The 20,312-nt window shown below is 39.1% G+C and overlaps 1 protein-coding gene across 4 annotated transcripts in view; it reads left to right on the top strand.

Annotated features, from left to right (window-relative positions):
- The window catches only part of PRKD1 (protein kinase D1), a 289,590-nt gene that overhangs the window by 256,041 nt on the left and 13,237 nt on the right, over positions 1-20,312 (top strand). For 3 of the 4 annotated variants that reach the window (XM_024210917.1, XM_024210916.1, XM_024210919.1), the window contains 10 exons: positions 692-896; positions 1,576-1,699; positions 2,585-2,662; positions 3,892-4,171; positions 6,150-6,202; positions 7,764-7,836; positions 9,651-9,757; positions 10,779-10,940; positions 11,975-12,073; positions 14,150-14,417. In XM_024210917.1, the coding sequence (XP_024066685.1) occupies positions 692-896; positions 1,576-1,699; positions 2,585-2,662; positions 3,892-4,171; positions 6,150-6,202; positions 7,764-7,836; positions 9,651-9,757; positions 10,779-10,940; positions 11,975-12,073; positions 14,150-14,417 (1,449 nt within the window). Of the gene's footprint in view, positions 1-691; positions 897-1,575; positions 1,700-2,584; positions 2,663-3,891; positions 4,172-6,149; positions 6,203-7,763; positions 7,837-9,650; positions 9,758-10,778; positions 10,941-11,974; positions 12,074-14,149; positions 14,418-16,009; positions 16,092-20,312 lie in introns of those variants that run through there. The other variant, XM_024210918.1, reaches the window with a different exon arrangement.

Here is a 20,312-nt window from a genome sequence, read left to right as displayed (position 1 = left end):
TGAATCCATTTTGCAATGCTGTCTTATAATGGAACTGTTGAGATCAATCTACTATTTTCATGTTAAACCTGGGCACCTTCTGTTCAATATTATGCATTAACATGCCATTCTTTATGCAAAGGGGGGAAAAGTGGTGAAAAGGGGGTGATATTTTCCTTTTAGTTAATATATATATAGTGCTATGGTAAATAATTACCTTGGGAGTTTATTTTAATAGCTTATGGTCACATAACAGGAAATTGCTAGGTTTGAAATTCCTGCTCTCCAACCTAACCACACATCAGTTTGCACCTGTGGACTGCCAACAACTATCAGGCATTGTGCACATCATTCTAGCTACATAGAAAATCTGCCAAGAATTATAGAGGCTGAATGCCCATGTGTACAGAGAGTTTGAACAAAGGCCCATAGATTAAAAATGCCTGCTTTGACTTTGGCAGTTTTAACAGAAGATCATATTTCAAATTTTCTTTCTGAAAGTATTGCATTTTGACAGGTTTGGGGTTCTGGATAGTGATTCCCAATAATTAGTTAAACTTCTTACTTGGTCAGTGTAATAGGCTTACTTTTGTGGCAGAGATGGGCCTAGAGGCTGTAGTGATCAGATGTGGACCTGAACTTTCCCTAAGTCCATGGTTTTGATTTGACCTATCCCTGCTATTTTTATGTAATTCTGAAAACCATATTCCAGATTTGCTTAGTCCTGGTGCTGAGTCAGATGTGGTCATGGAAGAGGGAAGTGATGACAATGACAGTGAAAGAAATAGTGGTCTTATGGATGACATGGATGAGTCTATGGCTCATGATTCTGAGATGTCAATGACAGGATGCCACAGTGACAATGGGGAAATGCAAGATCCCGATCCTGACCATGATGATTCTAACAGAATGATCAGGTGAGCCAGATAGCACAACCTTTACTGCCATATCTTATTGCACCTACTATGTCTATAACTGAGTCAAAAGCTTGAAAAATCTGCAGATATTCTGATTCCTAAAGAGAATGGATTCTCAAATAACTCTTGTAGATGCTTCACTGGATACATTTATAAGGGATTTGAGAGAGAACTATATATAACTGTCTTGTAGATAAAGCAGCAGCAAATTGAAAAGAAAACAAGCATCCTAGGTCTGTTTGGTTATGAAGTAAAACAAGAATATTCTTTTTTTTAGCACGCAGTAGACTTTGATTTTTACTTTTTTCCTGCTATTTTCTAAAAGTAGTGTTAGAATATTTGTGGTTTCAACTGAATGGTTCTCTCACCCCCCCTTTTGAGATGTAAGTATACACCTCTCCAATGGGGATGAAAAATGATGTAGCACATTTAGTTGTGTGCTTGTTTCTCAGAATCAGGACCAGTAATGGCCTCATCGGATTCCTCAGCTTGGGGTGGTCACTGAAAGTCAGAGATAGTATACCCCACACACACACACACACACACACACACACACTGGCAAATCAGCTAGTAACGGTAAATGTAGACACATGACATACTATGTCATGCTTTGAAAGGATTTTCTTCTGTTTTGTCTAAAATTGTCTAATTTTTTAAGAAGCTTTTATTGATTTTTAAGCCCTTCAACAAGCAACAATATTCCACTAATGAGAGTGGTGCAATCTGTCAAGCACACAAAAAGGAAAAGTAGCACAGTAATGAAGGAGGGATGGATGGTTCACTATACCAGCAAGGACACAATGGTAAGAAAGAATGTTAACAAAGACATCTCTTACTACATATAATTTATAATACTGAAGGACCTGATCCTGCAAATAACTTACACACTTTGTTCACAAAAATAGTACCCTTGACTTCAAAACTACTCAGTGTTTGCAGGATCGGGGCCTAAAGTTGTAACTATTTTATATCTAAGGTCTAATACTCAAAGCCTGAAGCACATGTAACAAATATTCACTCCTCCAGGAGAGAATTAGTTAGAGCACAAAACAAATCTAAAGGTGTCAGATTTACTGTAGCAAAAAGAATATGAAGAAATTTGAAAAAAAAAATCTAAGAAAACAAAATCAATATATCTCTCTATTACCTGAGATGTTCTAAAAAAATAGCTTTAACTTCTGACTGTCATTTCTTAGCTAGACATAAAGGAGAGTCAGGGCTTTTGTAAAACTGAAAATTACACTATCTGATGCAAGAACATCAGCTACTAAGAGGGACATGGAAAACTTGGAGGGGGGGAAAAGTTATTTTCCTTCGTAACTGCTGAATCAAGGATAATAAGTTCTGTTTTGTGTGGCATGCTAAAGTGAAACACTAGGGATCATGCTCGGTGCAGATGGAATGTTGAGTAATTTTAGCAGCAAACCTCTAGCAAACTCTATTGAGCATTATGCAGATTGAATGGATCTGAACAGATTTTCAAGGGGACAGAAAAAGGCACCTCTCTGAACCCAAGACTACTCCCCTAACAAATAGAGTCCTCCTGCAAATCATTTAATACAGATCCCTTCACCTAACCACTGTAGAGTTAAATAAAACTTTTGCAAAAGTGAATTTTAATAACAATATCTTGTTCATTTACTTTAAAAAAGCTGTTAAGAAATTATTTTATTATTTTTTTATTATAGAGGAAAAGACACTACTGGAGGCTAGACAGCAAATGCATTACACTCTTTCAAAATGATACTGGAAGCAAATATTACAAGGTAAAGATGGCTTCTGATATTTATGCAAGGCTTTTCAATCTTTTCCAATACTGACATATAATGATCAAGAATTGGAGTGAATAGCTGAGTTAGTTAATACTTATTTGTACTACACTAGTGGTAAATCTTTGAACTACACTGTTCAATATTTGTTTTCATCGTTGAACTTGAATACATTTACCTTTACCTTGCCTGTCACAACCAAAACACAGTAGAATTTAATGTTACAATGGCCAGCATAATACTCATGCTGTCAAAGTGATAATATTTTTACTGTTGGTGAGAGATTCAGACTCTGCTGAAAAACCCATTTAGAAAATGATCTGTGAACAGAGGGTTCATTTTCTAACACTCCCATCATTCATAATATAAAACCTATCTAAATTACTATGTATATGGAGGGGGATGTTTTAATTTTGTCCATTGGGCAATTAGTGTTCTGATTTAGACTTGTAATAGGTATGGCTTTTGTTCTCAGGTATTCCTTGTTACAAAGGTAGTTGAAGCCTGTGGGCATCATGGCAATAAAACTGTTAAATAATAAAGAATGTTTTAAAGTTTTTGCTGTCATCTTTGACCTTTTGGGCCCTGATTCAGGAAAACACTTAAGCATGTACTTAACTTTAAATAGGTCCCATTGAAGTTAATGGTCATTAATCACAGGATCATGTGTTGTTGTGAATGGGGCCTTAATTTGTGTCTTCTCTCTCACTTCAAAGCAGCTGAATTCTCCTACACATATACCTTACTTATGGCAAGAAAGGGCAGAGGTGCTGGAACAATTTGTATAATGGGGGTGCTAAGAGCCATTGAACCAAACTGTAAACCTTGTATATGATGGAAACCACGTCAAGCCAGGGGGTGCTGCAGCACCCTGCGCACCCCTAGTTCCAGCACCTATCAGAAATGTGGCAATTATTTTTCTAATGGCGGTCTGCTTATGTATGGAGCAGCTCTACTCATACCTGCCTGACATTGCCCACTTCATCTCTGTGATGAATTCACAATTATCATTTAAAAGCGCTACTTGGTCTTGCAAAGGACCACTTGCCTCCCAAACAGACCTGTGCATTGTGAAGTCCAAGTTACAAGGTTAGTCTCTACGTTAGTTTATAAAAACATTGCTTTTAGTTACACCACCACAATGAAATTAAATGTGGTCCATGTTTTAATCTTGACAGCATGTTGATAGATCTGATTGAAAAAAAGTAAATATCTTCTCTCATCAGGAAATTCCATTATCTGAAATTTTGTCCCTGGAACCTGCAAAAAATTTTTCTTTACTGTCGCAAGAAGCCAATCCCCATTGCTTTGAAATAACCACAGCAAATATAATTTATTATGTTGGAGAAAACCTAGAAAACCTCTCAAGTGTACCACTGAATAATAGTGTTCTCACCAGTGGCATTGGTCTGGATGTTGCGAGAATGTGGGAGATGGCAATTCAGCATGCTCTGATGCCTGTCATTCCTAAAGGGGCTTCGGTTGGATCAGGACCCAGCCTGCACAGTAAGTTGATTTACTCAGTTCCATCTTTACATAAAGGCAGTGGATTAAAATATATATGGACCAGATCTTCCATTGGTGTAAATGAGCATAGTTCCACTGATGTCAACAAGGTTGTGCCCATGTACTCCTGTGGAGGAGCTGGCCATCCATATATTTTAAGTTGTTTGTAGTTTCTCACCGGAACATTTTGGGCTAAGTTTTGCATGAGTGTGTGCATATTCGATATACAAATTTATTAGCAAGCAAACAATGTACAAGAAACTTTAGAGCTTGTCCTAAAGTAATGCATCCTCCTCCTCATAACTGGAGTTACTGACATGACTACTGACCGTATTCAGACTAGGGCACATAGTGTACTGAGGGAGCCTGAGCCTCAGAAGGCTGCATACATTGCTTGCACTTGGCGGATGAGGCCAACGCAAGACCAACAAGAATAAAGAAGGTTATGCACCTTTGGGTTGCTGGAGAGTCTGTAATTGAGTTCTCACTTCCTTTTGTTCCACTTTTCTGATTGTGGGTTCCCTCCTTTTCCTCTCAAGTGGAGTTATGCAGCGGTTTATGTGAGGGGGGTAGGAACTGAGGGATGGAGAGGATGGGACAAGAGCTGGGTCATAGGAGTTTCATTTGTTTTTTGAAAAAAACTATATTTCAAGGAAGGCTAGGAAATATTCCACTCTCAATTTTGGGTTATTTAGAGCAATAGTAAGGTGTAGGCTTTTCCTCTGATCATTGATCACCTTCTGTTGGAGGGCTTGCTGGTGGGCAGAGCCAGATAAAGGCACTCACTCAGCTCCATATGGAGCCCCCTGTAGTCCTGCCTATTCTTGGGGTAATAGTGGTTCTCCTGTCAACAAAAACATCTGCTGAGTTGTTAGGGGGCCCATTGCTACTTCCCTGTGGACCGGATAGAGTTTCTTCCACTTTCTAGATCACTGATCTGTGAACGACACAAAGCTCTACTTACACTTCACCACATATGACTTATACAACTATCACCCAGATGGCCCAGTGCTGGGACAAAATCAATTCATGGATTAAGAACAGCAGATTGAAGCTGAACCCAAGTAAGACAGCTATAGTGCAGTCTCCTTTGGTTGAAAGCAAACTTGCACAATTGGTCAGTTCAGTATGGAGTTTAGGAGTGCTCTCAGACTCCTCACTCATGCTAAGCTCTCACCTAGCAGCATCAGTGAGTAGCATTTTCTGTGCTCTCTGACTGACTAGAAGACGCCATTCCATCCTTGCGTAAGATGCTCTCACCTCAGTTATACATACCTTTGTCACTCCCCATCAGTATTATATTAATGCGGTATACCTGGGCATAACACCTCCAGTCCTTAGGAAACTCCAGCTCGTACAAAACACCGCAGCGCATTTCCTCAGCAACACCAGCTACAATAAGCACACCAAACCTGTCCTCTGCTCTCTTCACTGGCTTCCCATACAATTTAGGGTTAAGTTGAAGTCTTGGCGGGGAGCTGAACAAGATGACCTAATTGGTCCAATTTCTGGATTGTCAGTAGGTATTAATATAATGTAATAGGAAGAGACTTTTAGTAAATGTTTGAACTAAAAGCACAACTATCTAGAGCAGTGGTTCTTAACCTGGGGTGCAAGATGCCCGTTCTGGGGGTGCAAGACATGCCAGATTTTTTTAGAAGGTAAATCATCAAAAACACAAATTAAGCACAGGCACGTACGTATAACTACTTTGTTTCATCAAACCTATGTATTTATTAACATTATACATTTTTAACGATTACTGCGTTAAATTTTAACTGCAAAATTTAAATAAATATATAATTCTATCTCTTTCATTCTATAGTTATGATATATCTAGGTTTAAAGAACTGACCTACTTTAATAATTTTTTATAAGAGGTACGAGAACATATTTTTGAGAACCAAAGGGGGGGTGCAGGTTGCAGTAAAGGTTAAGAATCACTGATCTAGAGTATTTATTTCACTTTTTTCCCCAGGGGATATATCCATCAGTATTTCGGTATCAAACTGCCAGATTCAAGAAAATGTGGTGAGTGTTCTCTGAATGTTGGTGTTAGACATATGACAAAGCCTGTGAAGAAATTGATCTGTTTTGGTAAGAGGAGTGTTTGAGAGAATTGCTCATCAGCCATTTTTCACTTGGTGATATTTTGCAGAAATACAATTAGGTCTTAAGGAAATCTCCCTTGCAGTACTCTTTTCTTCAGACAGAAGAATTACATTTTGGTAGCTTAGTTGAATGGGTAGCTTAGTTAACTTTTGTTGCAGTATGTTGATTATTAAAGGCAAGACAGGTAAAATTGGCCTGCATAGGTGTTGTTTGTAGAAGCACTGCAAAATATACACCTAAGAGGATAGTCTCAAATCTTAGTAAATATACATTCTCCTGTTGCCAAAGAAAGAGTAGGCATTCTGCACTGCACATCTTCCCAAGAATGGAGCTATGCCAGGGCCTGGATCTGTGGCTCATGGGTGCACATCTCAGTGTACCGGTTACAGCCCTTGATCCCTTTAAAACTGGGAACTGTAGTCAACAGGGCACATGACTAGGAACAACTATGTGACCTGCAGGCTTCCTGACTCTAAGGGTATATCTATGCTGCAATCATGAGGTTGCATAGACATACTCGAGCTAGCTTTAATCTAGCTAGATCGAGTACCAGAACAGTGAAGTTGCAGCAGCACAGGCTAAACAAGCTTGTCTGGAACCCTGGTTATTAACTTGGGGGTAGCTGCACTAAAGTTTGTAGTACTATGGCTTCACTGCACTGGTACACAAATTACCTAGATTAAAGCTAGTTCAGGTATGTCTATATTTCCTGATTGCAGTGTAAACATATGTTTAGGCAGGGGTCACAGACCAAAGAGACCCAAGATCACAGAGGCCCTACTGTAGCTCTCCATATTAGCCAGGAAAGAGCTACCTCCTGTCCAGCTGCAGAAAACAGAAACACGCTCTGTTAAAAGAGTTTTATTTCATTTTGAGCCTTTCTGCACCTTCCGTTTATTAAATAACAGCCCTGAAGATAGGGATGTGGAACTAAACTTGAGCATTTGCCCTTTATTTGGTCTGCCCCAACTGGCGAATCTGCCAACTGCCTTACACAAGCCTCTTACTCTACCCTGCAATTAGGCACTAGGAATTGATGAGGGGGAGTTCACTGAATACCCTAATATCGAGGGGAGCTCTTTTCTTTCTGCACCTCTCTCAGCTGGGGAAGAAGTTTAAAGAATCTGAAGCCCCAAATTATTAGGTTTTCTCAGACTCACAACTTGTTGACATGATTCTCTCTGGCTGTGGGCTTGGAAAAAGTAAAAAAAAGAGCCTCTAAATTCTGCACCTCTACCCACTCATAAAAATTGAGGGGCCAATATTGTCTAGTTGATGGTTACTGCGTTCCCCGCTGTCATCACAGTTAGCTGTTTGCTTTAGAAAATCCATCTGGATGCCCCAAGACTCTCTGTTACTCTAACATTTCATTAAAATGTGCTATTCTAAAAATATGCTAGCTCCCATTTGAAAAATATTTCAAAAGAAGACTTTATTTCCATATCTCAATGCTTAATATGCATTATATTCATACCAACAGGATATTAGTACAGTATACCAAATCTTCCCAGATGAAGTGTTGGGATCGGGACAATTTGGAATTGTTTATGGAGGTAGGACCAATTGTTTCTTAATATGTTTTTGATATAAAAAAAACAAGTCTCAATGACAGGTAACATTTCCTAAACGTTCAGGGTATTTGGATTTTGAAATGAATCTGTACCATTCAGGAAATTAGCTGTTTAATATATTTAATATATTTCCTACTAAGAAACTAAACATTTTATTTTGCTTTAGTTTACAATATGTTACTTTATTTTTATTCTGTTTATAATTGGCAGCTTCATTTCTCTACCCAGCACAGATATTACGCACAAATTCTCCATAAGGTTTAGTGAACACAGTAAACCTGAAGTTCACAGACATAAGTCTCTTGAATGAGAGGGCCAAAAAAAAAGTCATGCCTTTTTCGAAAGAGGAATACTATTGTTTTAAAAGTCACATATCTCATGAATGACTCATCTGATCCATTTCAACTTTGGGGAAAAAAGTCTCCTGGCAAGAGACAAAACTTGCCGAATTTCAGATGGAAAGTACCGTTTTGTATGTAAAATCAGAATCTGTTTACTCAAGTTCCCTGTTTTTATTCAGTCATATCTGCTGACCTTAATGACAAATGTAAGTTTTTATTATGTTTTACTTTCATCAGCACTGCAGAGCGAACGTAGCTAGAGGAGAGTAAATAGGATTCTTTTCTGGCTTGCAAATCATGAACAGAATTGTTCACTGAATTTGAATTGCAGAATCTTTTTCTGGCAATAATTTATAAGTCAGAAAGAACACAGCTTGACTTTAAGATTCTGACTTGAGTTCACAGGGGTGTCAGTTGGAGGGGGGGAAAAAACTTTTTGCTTGTAAAATGTGAATGTTCCTTACCGTGTCTTTGCTATTTTTACAAAAATCCTTTCATTAGACTATAACAACAATTAAATAAGGAACTGCTACTGCAACTCCATAGTATGGGAAATTATTTTCATTTAAACTATTGTCAGAAGGGTGGGAAAATAATTGTTTTTGTCAAGCAAGAAGAAAATAGAAACACAGTGTCACAAACATGTTACAATATAACTTTCCCTCTGGAAAATAGATATTAAGACATAATTGGAAAGTTGGTTCTAGTAATGGCCTGAATGTCATGTCGATGGAGAGAAAGAAAAGGGAGTTTTTAGTACCGTATAGGGCAACTAATCGGAAATGAGGTGATATAGGTTTATGCTTAGGAATGGAGCTGGATCAACCTCATAAAATTGTATTTCCTGTTTATCTTTCAGACTATATCAAAAAATTAACTCATTTGAATTTAGTGCTGTGAGAAATAAACAATGAGCACATTAGCTAATTTGGAATGATTTTCAATGAAGTGTGTTCATATTTTTGAGATAATGAGATTCTATTTCTGAATCATGTGTAAAATACATAGGAGTTAATCCTGCAAGGTGATGATCCATTAAAGCACTTAAGCATGTGAGTAGTTTCAATGGGACTACTCAAATGCTTTGCTGGGTTGGAGTCATAGTGTTCAGAATCTTGCAGCTTTGAGTCCATAGTCTGAAAATCATATGGTTGAATCATTAAGGTCTGACTACACAGGTTCTTTTCTTTTCTTTTTTTTGAGTATAGCCCAAATTAATATCGTGTTTGAGCAGCTTTGTCAAATGATGATTTATTTAACATAAGAAATGCTCATTTGCTTAAAAAAAAAACAAAAGAAAACCTCTAATGCCTTATACAATTCTACTCATCGCAAGCCTTCTCTTGAAAATGCTTGATTGTTGGCCTCATAAAATACCGTGAAGATGAGATCTAAAAAATCAAATGCTTATCATCTCCAATCATGCTAATTGGTGTATTTTTTAATAATGTGCAGGAAAACATCGCAAAACAGGAAGAGATGTTGCAATTAAAATAATCGACAAACTAAGATTTCCAACTAAACAAGAAAGCCAACTTCGTAATGAGGTTGCAATTTTACAGGTATTTTTTATTTTATTTTATTACCATTTATTTACTGTATTAACTTCACTTATCGTGATGTAAAATTCATATGATCCAATCTGGGTGATAGCTAATTTCATTTGAATGGTGCAGTGAAGTCCTTGATAAAGAACTTAAATGTGTTAAGTGATGCTTCTTTTTGAGAAAGATTTGAAAACAACTGCTTTAAATAATTCTTACCAAAATATTACTGGCTTGGCTAATCAGCATCCATATAAAGAGCACAGAAAAAATGTACTGGGATATAATTAAATGCTACAGATGTTTATTATTGTGAGCTGGCCAGTCAATGTGCTTTTTATTGATGAGTAGTAACTGTACCTCTGTGTCATTTGATCCTGATAGATAAATGTCTGCACTTGGAATCGTAAAGTCATGTGTTTTTTCTGGCTCACAGACCACCATCAGTAAAAGCTTCACAACTTCCAGGCACAGAACTAGCTTTTTGATTATTGGTTTTGTTTTTAGTTTTACCCTTCTGCACTGGAGGTCTCCTCCCCATAGGACAGATTGAGCTGTTGCAGCATTGGTCTTCTGCACATTGCATGCCCTGGAAGACACTATATGTTTTCTTTTAAACAGGCCCTTCCCTAAATTATCATTGAAAATCTTAAAAACTTTTTCACAGAAATACTGTTTTATCTGTTGGTTCACTATATAGAGCAACGGGGCCTCAATCACAATTGGTTTTAAAATAATATGAAATGGGCTTAGAGACCATACATTCTGACAGGCTACCATAGAAATTAATTTGTGCATGATGGGGCATTAATTAAAACCTAATTACCATTTTATGGTCGTAAAATCTGAGTTGAAAGTTTGCAGATATGGGTGAGAAAAAATTGTAGACCTTGAAATTATGCCTAAAATGTTCAACTGTCTATTTTTAATAAAATGGGGTGTATGGGGCCTGAAGTCTGAACAGCTATATAGAAATAGAGCTCACTACAGTATTGGGGAAAAACTCATTTGATTCAATTGCTATATTTGTCTTTAACAGAACCTTCATCATCCTGGTGTAGTAAATCTGGAGTGTATGTTTGAGACACCGGAAAGAGTGTTCGTTGTTATGGAAAAGCTCCATGGAGACATGTTGGAGATGATCTTGTCAAGTGAAAAAGGCAGATTGCCAGAACGAATAACAAAGTTTTTAATTACCCAGGTAAGAACCTAATTATAGAGCCAGAAAGATATTTAACATTGTGTTATCATTATTTGCTACATTTTCCTTTGTCATAATTTACACCAGTAATTTTTTTAAACCTGGTATTATATTATTAAGGCCTGTGTTGATACCTTCGTATGCCCTGCCTATCTTCCCCACAGGCTCTCAGCATGCCTAATATCCACACAAGACAGTTAGGGTGGTGGGGAGATTTGAATAGAGGTTCCCTACTACTCGGGTGAGCACTCTAACAACTGGACTACGGTATATTCTGATGCAGGGCTCTGCCTCTCTTGCTGAAGCTGTTCTGTTGTAATTAAATATTAAGTGGGTCAGAGACAGAATGAAAAGGACTCTATACTCCAGTAATTAGGGCACTCACTTTTCAAATCCCTTCTACTCATCAGACAGAGAAGGGGAATTGAACTGGTGTCTCCCACATCCCAGTTGAGCACCCCAACCACTGGGCTAAAGGCATGTTTACCACTGTAATACCTAAATCCCTCTGTGGAGCCAGGTGGCCCTCCCTATTTTCTTTCCACAAGCTATAATTGCTGTGAAAACTTTGAATGCACATTTTGAAAATTATAAAATGTAGAACTTGAACAGTAGAGCTTTGCAAGCCAAACTATGAAGCATTTTTGGAGTCTCAAAATTTCAGGGGGAAAAAGTAGGACTCCAGAACTCAAGGAAAGGAATTTTGTCAAAATTTGGGAATTGTGTGTTCATTTAGAATGTAAACTGTTTGGGACAAGAAGCTATCTTGTTTCATGTTGTAAAGCATTTAGGAAACTTTCAGGCACTCTATAAATAATAGCCAGTGATGATAATAGAATGTTTTAGCAACTCCATTTTTTGAAAGTTTGGTAAAATTTATGTTTCTATTTGATTGTGTATTTCTCTAAGAAACTCTGAAGTGTAATCAATGATCCTCTGTTTATTGTTATTGATATTACTGTCAGGAATTGAAATTAAAAATAAATAGAATGAAATTCTAAACTGAATGTTAATGATTATGTATTTCTTCATAGATCCTTGTTGCCTTGAGGCATCTTCACTTTAAAAATATTGTTCATTGTGATCTCAAGCCAGAAAATGTACTGCTAGCATCAGCCGATCCTTTCCCACAGGCAAGTGGAACATATTCTCTCTATATAAACATTGATGTATATTAAGAAGTCCCGACGTTCGATAATATTAGTTATGGTTAGGGCTCCATGTTTGTCATGGAGGTCGCGGAAAGTCACAGATTCCGTGACTTTCCGCGACCTCTGTGACTTCTGCGGGGTCCAGTGTGGCTGACCCTAGGGCCGCCCAAGCAGCTGGCTCTAGGGCCAGCTTCTCAGGTGGTCCCGGGGACAGCTACAGCCAGCTTCACCGTCCGCTGCTAGAGTGGCCCCAGGCCCAGCCGCACCAGCTACTGCTCAGGCATCCCTGGGCAGCTAGTTCTGGGGACCACCCAAGCAGCAGCTGGTGTGGCTGGCCCCAGGGACTGCCTGAGCCGCGGTCCCCAGGTGACCCGTGCAGCCGCTGCCGGTGGCGGACCCTGGGCTGCTGGAGTAGCCGCTCCTCCAGTGGCAGTCCCCAGCCTGCCAGTGCAGTCGCTGCCAGAGGCCCCCAGCTGCTGGTGCCATGGCTGGCCCTGCCCCCCCACACCACAGCAGTCCCCCAGGGTGACCACCCCCCAGCAGCAGCTCCCCGGGACATCCCCCCCCCCCCCCAGCGAAACCCCCCCGCTTTTCCCCCCGCCGCCGCCCCCCCAGGTGTTCCCCCCCCCCCCCCCAGCAGCAGCCCCCGGTGCCCCCCAGAAGCAACCCTCTTAAGATTTAGCCAGGGGTATTTATAGTATAAGTCATGGCCAGGTCACAGCCCATGAATTTTTATGTATTGCCCTTGACCTGTCCTTGACTTATACTAAAAATACCCATTACTAAATCATCGTTTTAGCTATGGTTATTTGTATGGACCAGGATTTTCAAAAGTGACTGGTGATTTTGTGTGCATTTGTTTATGTGTACCCAACTAGATACATCCAAAATCACAAGTTATTTTTGAAAATCTTGGACGCTAGTCTTTTTTTTGCAATAATATTTGACCTGATTTTCAAAAAATCAGCCATGTCACTTTGTGTGCAGAAACTTGCAGACAATTGGACATCTAATTTGTACAATATTAAAATGCAATTCAGGTGTTTTACACCTGCAAATGGATGGTTTTGGCCATGCTGATTGGTCATTTGCACACACAGCCACAATAATCACACACCTGTCTGTCTGAAAATTAGGTCCATGATTGTGAAGAATGTGAGAAATATCTGTATTAATTTCATGAACATTTTATATATATATATATATAGAGAGAGAGAGAGAGAGAGAGAGAGAGAGAGAGAGAAATCTGTGGGTCTGGTGGTCATAGCAATTCAGGCTAAAGGGTATCTAAGGGTGAAATCAGTCTTAGTTAGTTTTGGTTGGCAAGAAACAAAGTAAATGGCTGTAGATATCCCCAGTTGCTGGTACTGAAATGGATAGTGGAGGTTATAATTCCTTTTAAGTTTGCTTACAGTAATTTGGAATTGGGAATCTGACTGGGCCCCTGGGGGGTGATCCCATATTGAAATCGCAGGGACTGTCAGATGGGAACTCTTAAACAAGGAGCTTGAAAGTGATTAAAGGCTGAGCCTCTGAAGAGACAGGGAGATGCAGGTCTGCAGAAGAGCAGATAGCAGCTTGGTTCTTAGGAGAGCTGGGAGATACCAAGACTACATCTGGCCTATCTGATTGATTGAAGGAAATGTTAGGCTTAACGTTTACATATTTAGGCTTTTGTTGCTTTAATCCTTTTCTCTCTACTTGTTATGTTCCTATAGATAAATAGCTTGTTCAAAAAAAAAAAAAAAAAAAGTATCTGGTGTCACTGTGTGTACCAACTGGTCACAGTTCCTTGAACCTGCTGAGGAAAGCACAGATGGGAAACTGTTGATCAAGGCTAACAGTGGGTTGAATTGTGTGATTCCCCTCTGAGAGAAGTGCATGCATAGGCCTGTTACTTGAAAGAGGTGCCCATGGAGAACCAGAGAGACAGGACAAAGACACAGCTCACCCCTGAGCCCCAGCAATGAATTACAAAAGCATCTGAAGTAGGCAGACAGTAAAACAAAATTAAAATGTTATTTCTATTGATTTTACTATAACACTTTGTTCAAACAGGTAAAACTTTGTGACTTTGGCTTTGCCCGAATCATTGGAGAGAAGTCATTCAGGCGCTCAGTAGTTGGCACACCAGCTTACCTAGCTCCAGAAGTTCTGAGAAACAAAGGCTATAATAGGTCTTTGGATATGTGGTCTGTGGGTGTCATTATTTATGTGAGCCTTAGTGGTACATTTCCATTCAATGAAGATGAAGACATTCATGACCAAATCCAGAATGCTGCTTTCATGTACCCACCAAATCCCTGGAAGGAAATCTCTCATGAAGGTAACATCCTGTTTTTGATTCTAGAATCTGCATGCCTATACCGTATAACTATATTGCCTTATATTGGGTTTTTCTCCATTTGACAAGTGACAAAAAGACATTAAAATTACAAATCAAATCAAGTATCATTCAAACTTTTTAAAACATCACTCTTGTTAGGCCTTCTACCATTAGGATCATTGTTAAATTACAATGAACTTTTGTGTTCTCAGTGCAGAGCTTTTTGTTATGGAAATAATAGTGTGATGCAATGAGAATTTTTCTTGAGTCTCCACAGGATTTAATATTCTGTACCTCCTGCACTGTCTGACTTGTGGTGAAATAGTGCATTTCAGAGTGTGGGGGTGCAGTGTTAGACAAAGTCTGGGCAAGAGGGCCTTGAGTGAGGGGCACAGTTATGTTCATGTTCCTTAATTCTTCAGGCACTATAAGGATTAAAAGAGCACGCTGAGCTACATGTTGTATTGTAGAAACTGGAGTGACTTTCGACCCTTGGACATCGTAGGTTCAGGCAGGAAGGATGTTTTAGAGATGCTGGGTTGTGAGCAGCAAGTTGGAGTGCATTCTTTTCTTGCCTTAGCTGCTGCTTTCACTACAGGTAGGGTTGCCACCTCTGAGGTACAAAAAACCAGAACATCCATCATGGAGCCGGAGCCTTTCCTGTGTGGTCTCTGCTTTTTCAATAATTCAGGCTCCTTCGCCCTCTATTGGCCTGGCCAAGCCCGGTTCTCAAGTTGGAGGTGTTGTGGTTATGCTATGGGAATGGTCAGAGCCAAGGTAGCCAGCAGCTGCCACCCGGATAGGGGGAGTGGAATTGTGCGGCCAGGCCAAGGCATTGGGGCGAGGGGAGGCAACCATACTTGCGTTCCTGTTGGAAGCTGTCAGGGCTAGGCAAAATGTGACCCTTCCCCTTTCTGGTTGAACTCCTTAACCCTCCCCTCCACAGCTGGAGCTTTGATCAAATTTGTGCTGAATGGTATATTATTACACAACTGACAAAAAACTGGAATTTTTAATGTCCCAGGAATACTTACAATTGCCTCAAAAAAAGGATGATCCTGGGGAAAGCTGGACAGGTGGTGACCCTACCTCCAGGGCATTATGCCTCTGTGGACTGAATACTGCTTACTCCCCTAGCTAGAATCAGTTTCTGGGGGCCACCTTCCACTGCTACCGAAGCATAAATGCAACTGGAGGCTGCTCTCTGCTGTTTGTGGGAAATGCTCATTTTCCCTGATTTGAGGTTGCTCTGTCTTCCTGCTGCTGCACTTACCTGCCTCTGCACCTCCTCTTCTTCCATCCCCACCTATCTCTACAACCCACTTCTCATCTACATATTGCTTCTGTATCTTGCCACTCTCTCTGTAGGTGAGGTAAAGGGGGAATTAAACAATTACAGAGCAGATGGGGGTCACAAACAGATTGGTTTTCAGGAGCAGAACATGAAAACAGCACCACAGGAGAGACTGTGGAGGGAAAGGCTTAGCAGGCAAAAGTGTGACACTGGGAACTAGAGCACTAGTCAATGGTATCAAAGACTGCTGTTAAATATAAAAGAATCAGTATGGATAACTGACCTTGGATGTCTCTAGGGAGATCATCAACCAAGACTAGTGAAGTATCTGAACCAGGCCTAACCAAACAGGGCTGACTGAAAACTAACTGCCTTCAGGTGATGGCTGCATGACTTCACCACAAAGTATTTGTGTGTAATGGATTTCCTCAGCCAAGTTGAGTTTCCATTTTTAAACAGTTGTTCTATCTTACTTCTCTCTCGAGCCCCACATCCAAAAATATTTCTTTTTCTAAACTTCCTTGGTGAATGTTGGAAGCAAAAAAAAAAAATCAATAGAAGTAATAGAATCCTAATTTAACTACATATGACAATATACCAGGGAGAGTTAAAGAAGTAGAATTTAAAATATCCTGGGGAATGTTCCTCTAGTGGTTAGAACAGAGACTTGGAAGCAGGAGTTCTGGCTTTTATTGCTGTCTCTGATTCATTATGTGACTTTGGGCAAATTAACTATCTTCTCTGTGCCACCGCTGACATGTTTAAAACATATATAATAATACCTCCCTCAAAGGAGTGCTTTTAGGCCTAATTAATTGTTTATAGAGTGCTTTGAGACCCTTGGATGAAAGGTGCTAGGTAAATGAATGCATTGTGTCTGTTGTTGCATTTACAGTGGCAGAATAAAGTTTGATAAAATCAACTGAAAAAAAGAGTTTAAAATGTTGTAGAAAAGTACACATAGAAAACCACCAAAAACCTCCACAACTTTTTATATTATGCATTCTGATTGAATCCGAGTGTTGTGCACGATGCTTTACCTGGCATTAGAGAGATAAGCAGACAGCAATCAACACAAAGAGGCAGCAGGAAATTGTCTCCCACAAGTCCCCACTACAGCAGACAGAAGATCAATCTCTACATTCACAGCTGAAGATTCTGTAGAAGCATCTATGGAAAACCCACCTGCTGTGGTGTTATCTCTACCCTTTCCAGAGTCACAGCCTCAGTTAGGAGAGTCATCGGGTATAATTCTGCAGAATGGAGAGTCTGAGCTTGTCATATATAAAATGGGGGGGGGGGAGAGAGAACCACCATACATTTTAACAAAAGATCATTGATTTTAAAAATTGCTTACACATTGTGGTTGTTTTATATATTTACAGTTACTTCATTGTTTGATCAGTTAGCCGGTATTGGAGATGAACTGAACCAAAATCCCCAGTCACAGCAACCTGAATTTGTTTGAATTCAGGCAGGAAATTGGAATCTGAATGCAACTCCAAATTTCGCAAGCTGGATTTTATCTCTAACATAGACTAAATAAAACTCTCTCATCTAAACACTACCCATTAACTTTAGTATGTTCAAAAACAGATGCATGCTATCCATTTTGGGGCCAATTCTTGTCTAGATTATATTCTCGATAATACAGTGATAGTTGAAACATACTATAGCTGGACAAAAAATAAAAACCTATCGGGAGGGATTTCAGTTATTTTGAAATGTTCAAACGGACTAATTTTTCAATTTTTTTAAATTTTCATTATTTTAATATATTTTATTTTTATTAAAAATGTTATGAAAATGGTTTTGATATTCACTTTTTCAGTAACTTTCAACACATATAAAAAGGAACATTCTTGTGAAGAAATTTGTAAGGAACATTTTCCAAAAAATAAAAATTTCAGCAGCCCTGAAGGTACCTGATGGATTTTACATTAGAAATCTGGGGACTAGGATAAGTGAATGACATAAGAAAATCATATAGCCTAATGAAGCATGCACTGACGTCTGACATGGTATACTATATCCCTGTGCAGCTGAGCAAGCACTGCACAGACAATGAAGACATGCTGGATAAAATGTTTTCTTGAACAAAGGGATAGAGACCTGAGGGAATATTTACTTTCTTAGGGTATGTCTACAGTGAAAAAAAAAGGCTGCAGCAGTGCGTCTCAGGACCCAGGTCTACAGACTCATGCTCGCACTGCAATGCTAAAACTAACCACGTAGGTGTTCCTGCTTGGACTGGAGTGCTGGCTCTGAAGCCTGGCAGAGGAGGTGGGTTTCAGAGCCTAAGCTCTAGCCTGAGCAAGAACACCTACACACCTATTTTTAGCACCAGAGCACGAGCACATTGTGCACAAGCCTGAGACTTGCTGTTGCAGGGTTTGTTTATTGTTTTTTTTTTTGCATTGTGGACATACCCTTAATTGACTCCAAAGAAGTTAGTTCTTGTAGCCTGTGGTCAGGTGAGAAGCCCTTTTAGGTCATATGAATTCAGGGTCTGAGAGGTTCAAGTTGGAACTAAAAGTAAGGAGATAATTGAAAATGGCTTCCAGGTCCAATGGAGATCCATAGCTAGAAGAGAAGTCTGTGGTATAACCAAGTGCATTCTGTAGCTAGTAAAATTCCCAAGATAAACCTGAATTAAACCTTGTCAGATAAAACCTGGAGCAATTCAGTGGAATTCAGAGATTAGCTGAGACTGGCTTGACAGTGACTGAAGACAGAGGATATAAACAAAAGGTTGCCAGTAGATAGCAAGATGAGATGTTGAACGACATAATTAAATCTGTTTTTGTACAAGATTACCAAAAAAATTACATCACCACAGTAACCCAGATTACTTCCGTTATACGCCAGAATTTAAAGGCATTGAACAGCATCCAGCTTCCAAAGTGAAGTTAATGTGTGATTCGCCAAAATGAAACAAACCACCACCTTTGTTTGTGGACACAGGGCACTTTAATGTGAAATAATTTGAGTTCACCCACAACAAATTTCAAGAGTAAGCCAGCCCTAAGACTAATATATATACTTAGCTTTTTGAGAGATACTTCTCATGAAGACAGGTTATTATTACAATACACAAAATCAGAGGTGGAGAAAATGCAGCTGCTTGGTTGTAAAGCACCTTACGTTAGAATTGTTTACCAAGTTTCTGGAGAGAATTGTTCAGTTTTGGAAGCCCAGAATGTAACAGTTCTTTCATATCATCTACCAGCTTCTTCCCTGCCCCAACCTTATGTTACTATGTTTAGTTAACAATTTTATATTCCTAAAGACATAACCTGGATTACAATTACATCAGGTTTATAAAACAGCTAATGATACAAAGCTATAAAACATGTTGATTGAATTTTTTGGTCATTATTGTACTGTGTGCAGTTCTTAGGAAATTTTGTAATGTGTACATTTTCAAAAGGATGCTGTAAATATAATTCTGAAGGTTATTTGTTTCCCAAAAAATCAATTTACATTTTATTGACTAATATGTGAAGGAGGGCAGAACCAGACACAGACATGACAATAATAATAATATAGTGTACTGGGGAGTATTGTGTGGCTGTGTTGGGACTTTCCTTTTCTTCTTTTTGGCTTTAGAAAGTAGCAATACTTGCTTTTGTTGTTTTGAACTTTTAATTTATATATGAAAAAGTGACTTGAGCTTTCAAGGGGGCATTTATTATTTTGAAAATCTAAATATATAAACCAGCATTATATAATAATACCACCTTGCTGTTTTATAGCATTTGTGACCCTTGATTTCAGAGTGCCTTACAGAGGAATATAGGAATATCATTGTCCCCATTTCACAGATGCACCACACACACAAAATATTTGACATCACTCTGTGCATAATAAATGGAAAAGTGTAACCCTTTAGTTATATTTCAGAATGCTGTTGTGGTTACTGAACTAGTCACCCAGGGCCAGAAAGCAAGCCAAAGGAGAAAACTACAAAAATACTGATAACAGGCTTGTTTGTTCCAAGGAACAATGACTAGAATGGACATGTGATTTACTAAAAACTGCTTATTGTTCCGACTGTTGTTTGTGTTTAGATGGTCAGATTCAAAGCAAAACAGATGGGGTATTAGACCAGAGCCAGAGGAAAATTGGAGAAGTAAAAAAGGTCACACTCCCTGTTTTCAGCGTATTTACATTTCTTGCTGTTTTTTCCCCCTTATGACTATCTTTTATTACTTGTATTGTGGTAGCGACTAGAGATTTCAATCAAGGATCAACCCCCATTGTGTTATGCATTGTACAAAAACACTTAACCTAAAGATTATTCCTGACCATAGAGAGCACTCCCATTGGCATAATTACTCCACTTCCGCAAGAGGTGGAAGCTATGTTGGCTTTTTCACACCCCTGAGCGACATAAGTTAATTAACTTAAGCGGTAATGTAGACAAGCCCCTAAGTGTACAATAAGGTGGATTCAACAGACAGGGAGCACAAATAAACAGCGTGATGATACTGGTTACCATGATAAGGAGAGGTTACAGCACACTAGCTGCCTAATCGTTGAGTTTTTCTAGGCATGATAGCAGAGGAGAGTTTTAAGTAAGGATTTGAAGGAGGCAATAA

This window comes from Terrapene carolina, unplaced genomic scaffold (assembly GCF_002925995.2).
Source record: "Terrapene carolina triunguis isolate 2854851 unplaced genomic scaffold, T_m_triunguis-2.0 Scaffold96, whole genome shotgun sequence".
NCBI lineage: Eukaryota > Metazoa > Chordata > Testudines > Emydidae > Terrapene > Terrapene triunguis.
The sequence above is the reverse complement of the archived record's forward strand: the minus strand, read 5'-3'. Positions and strand labels throughout refer to the sequence as shown.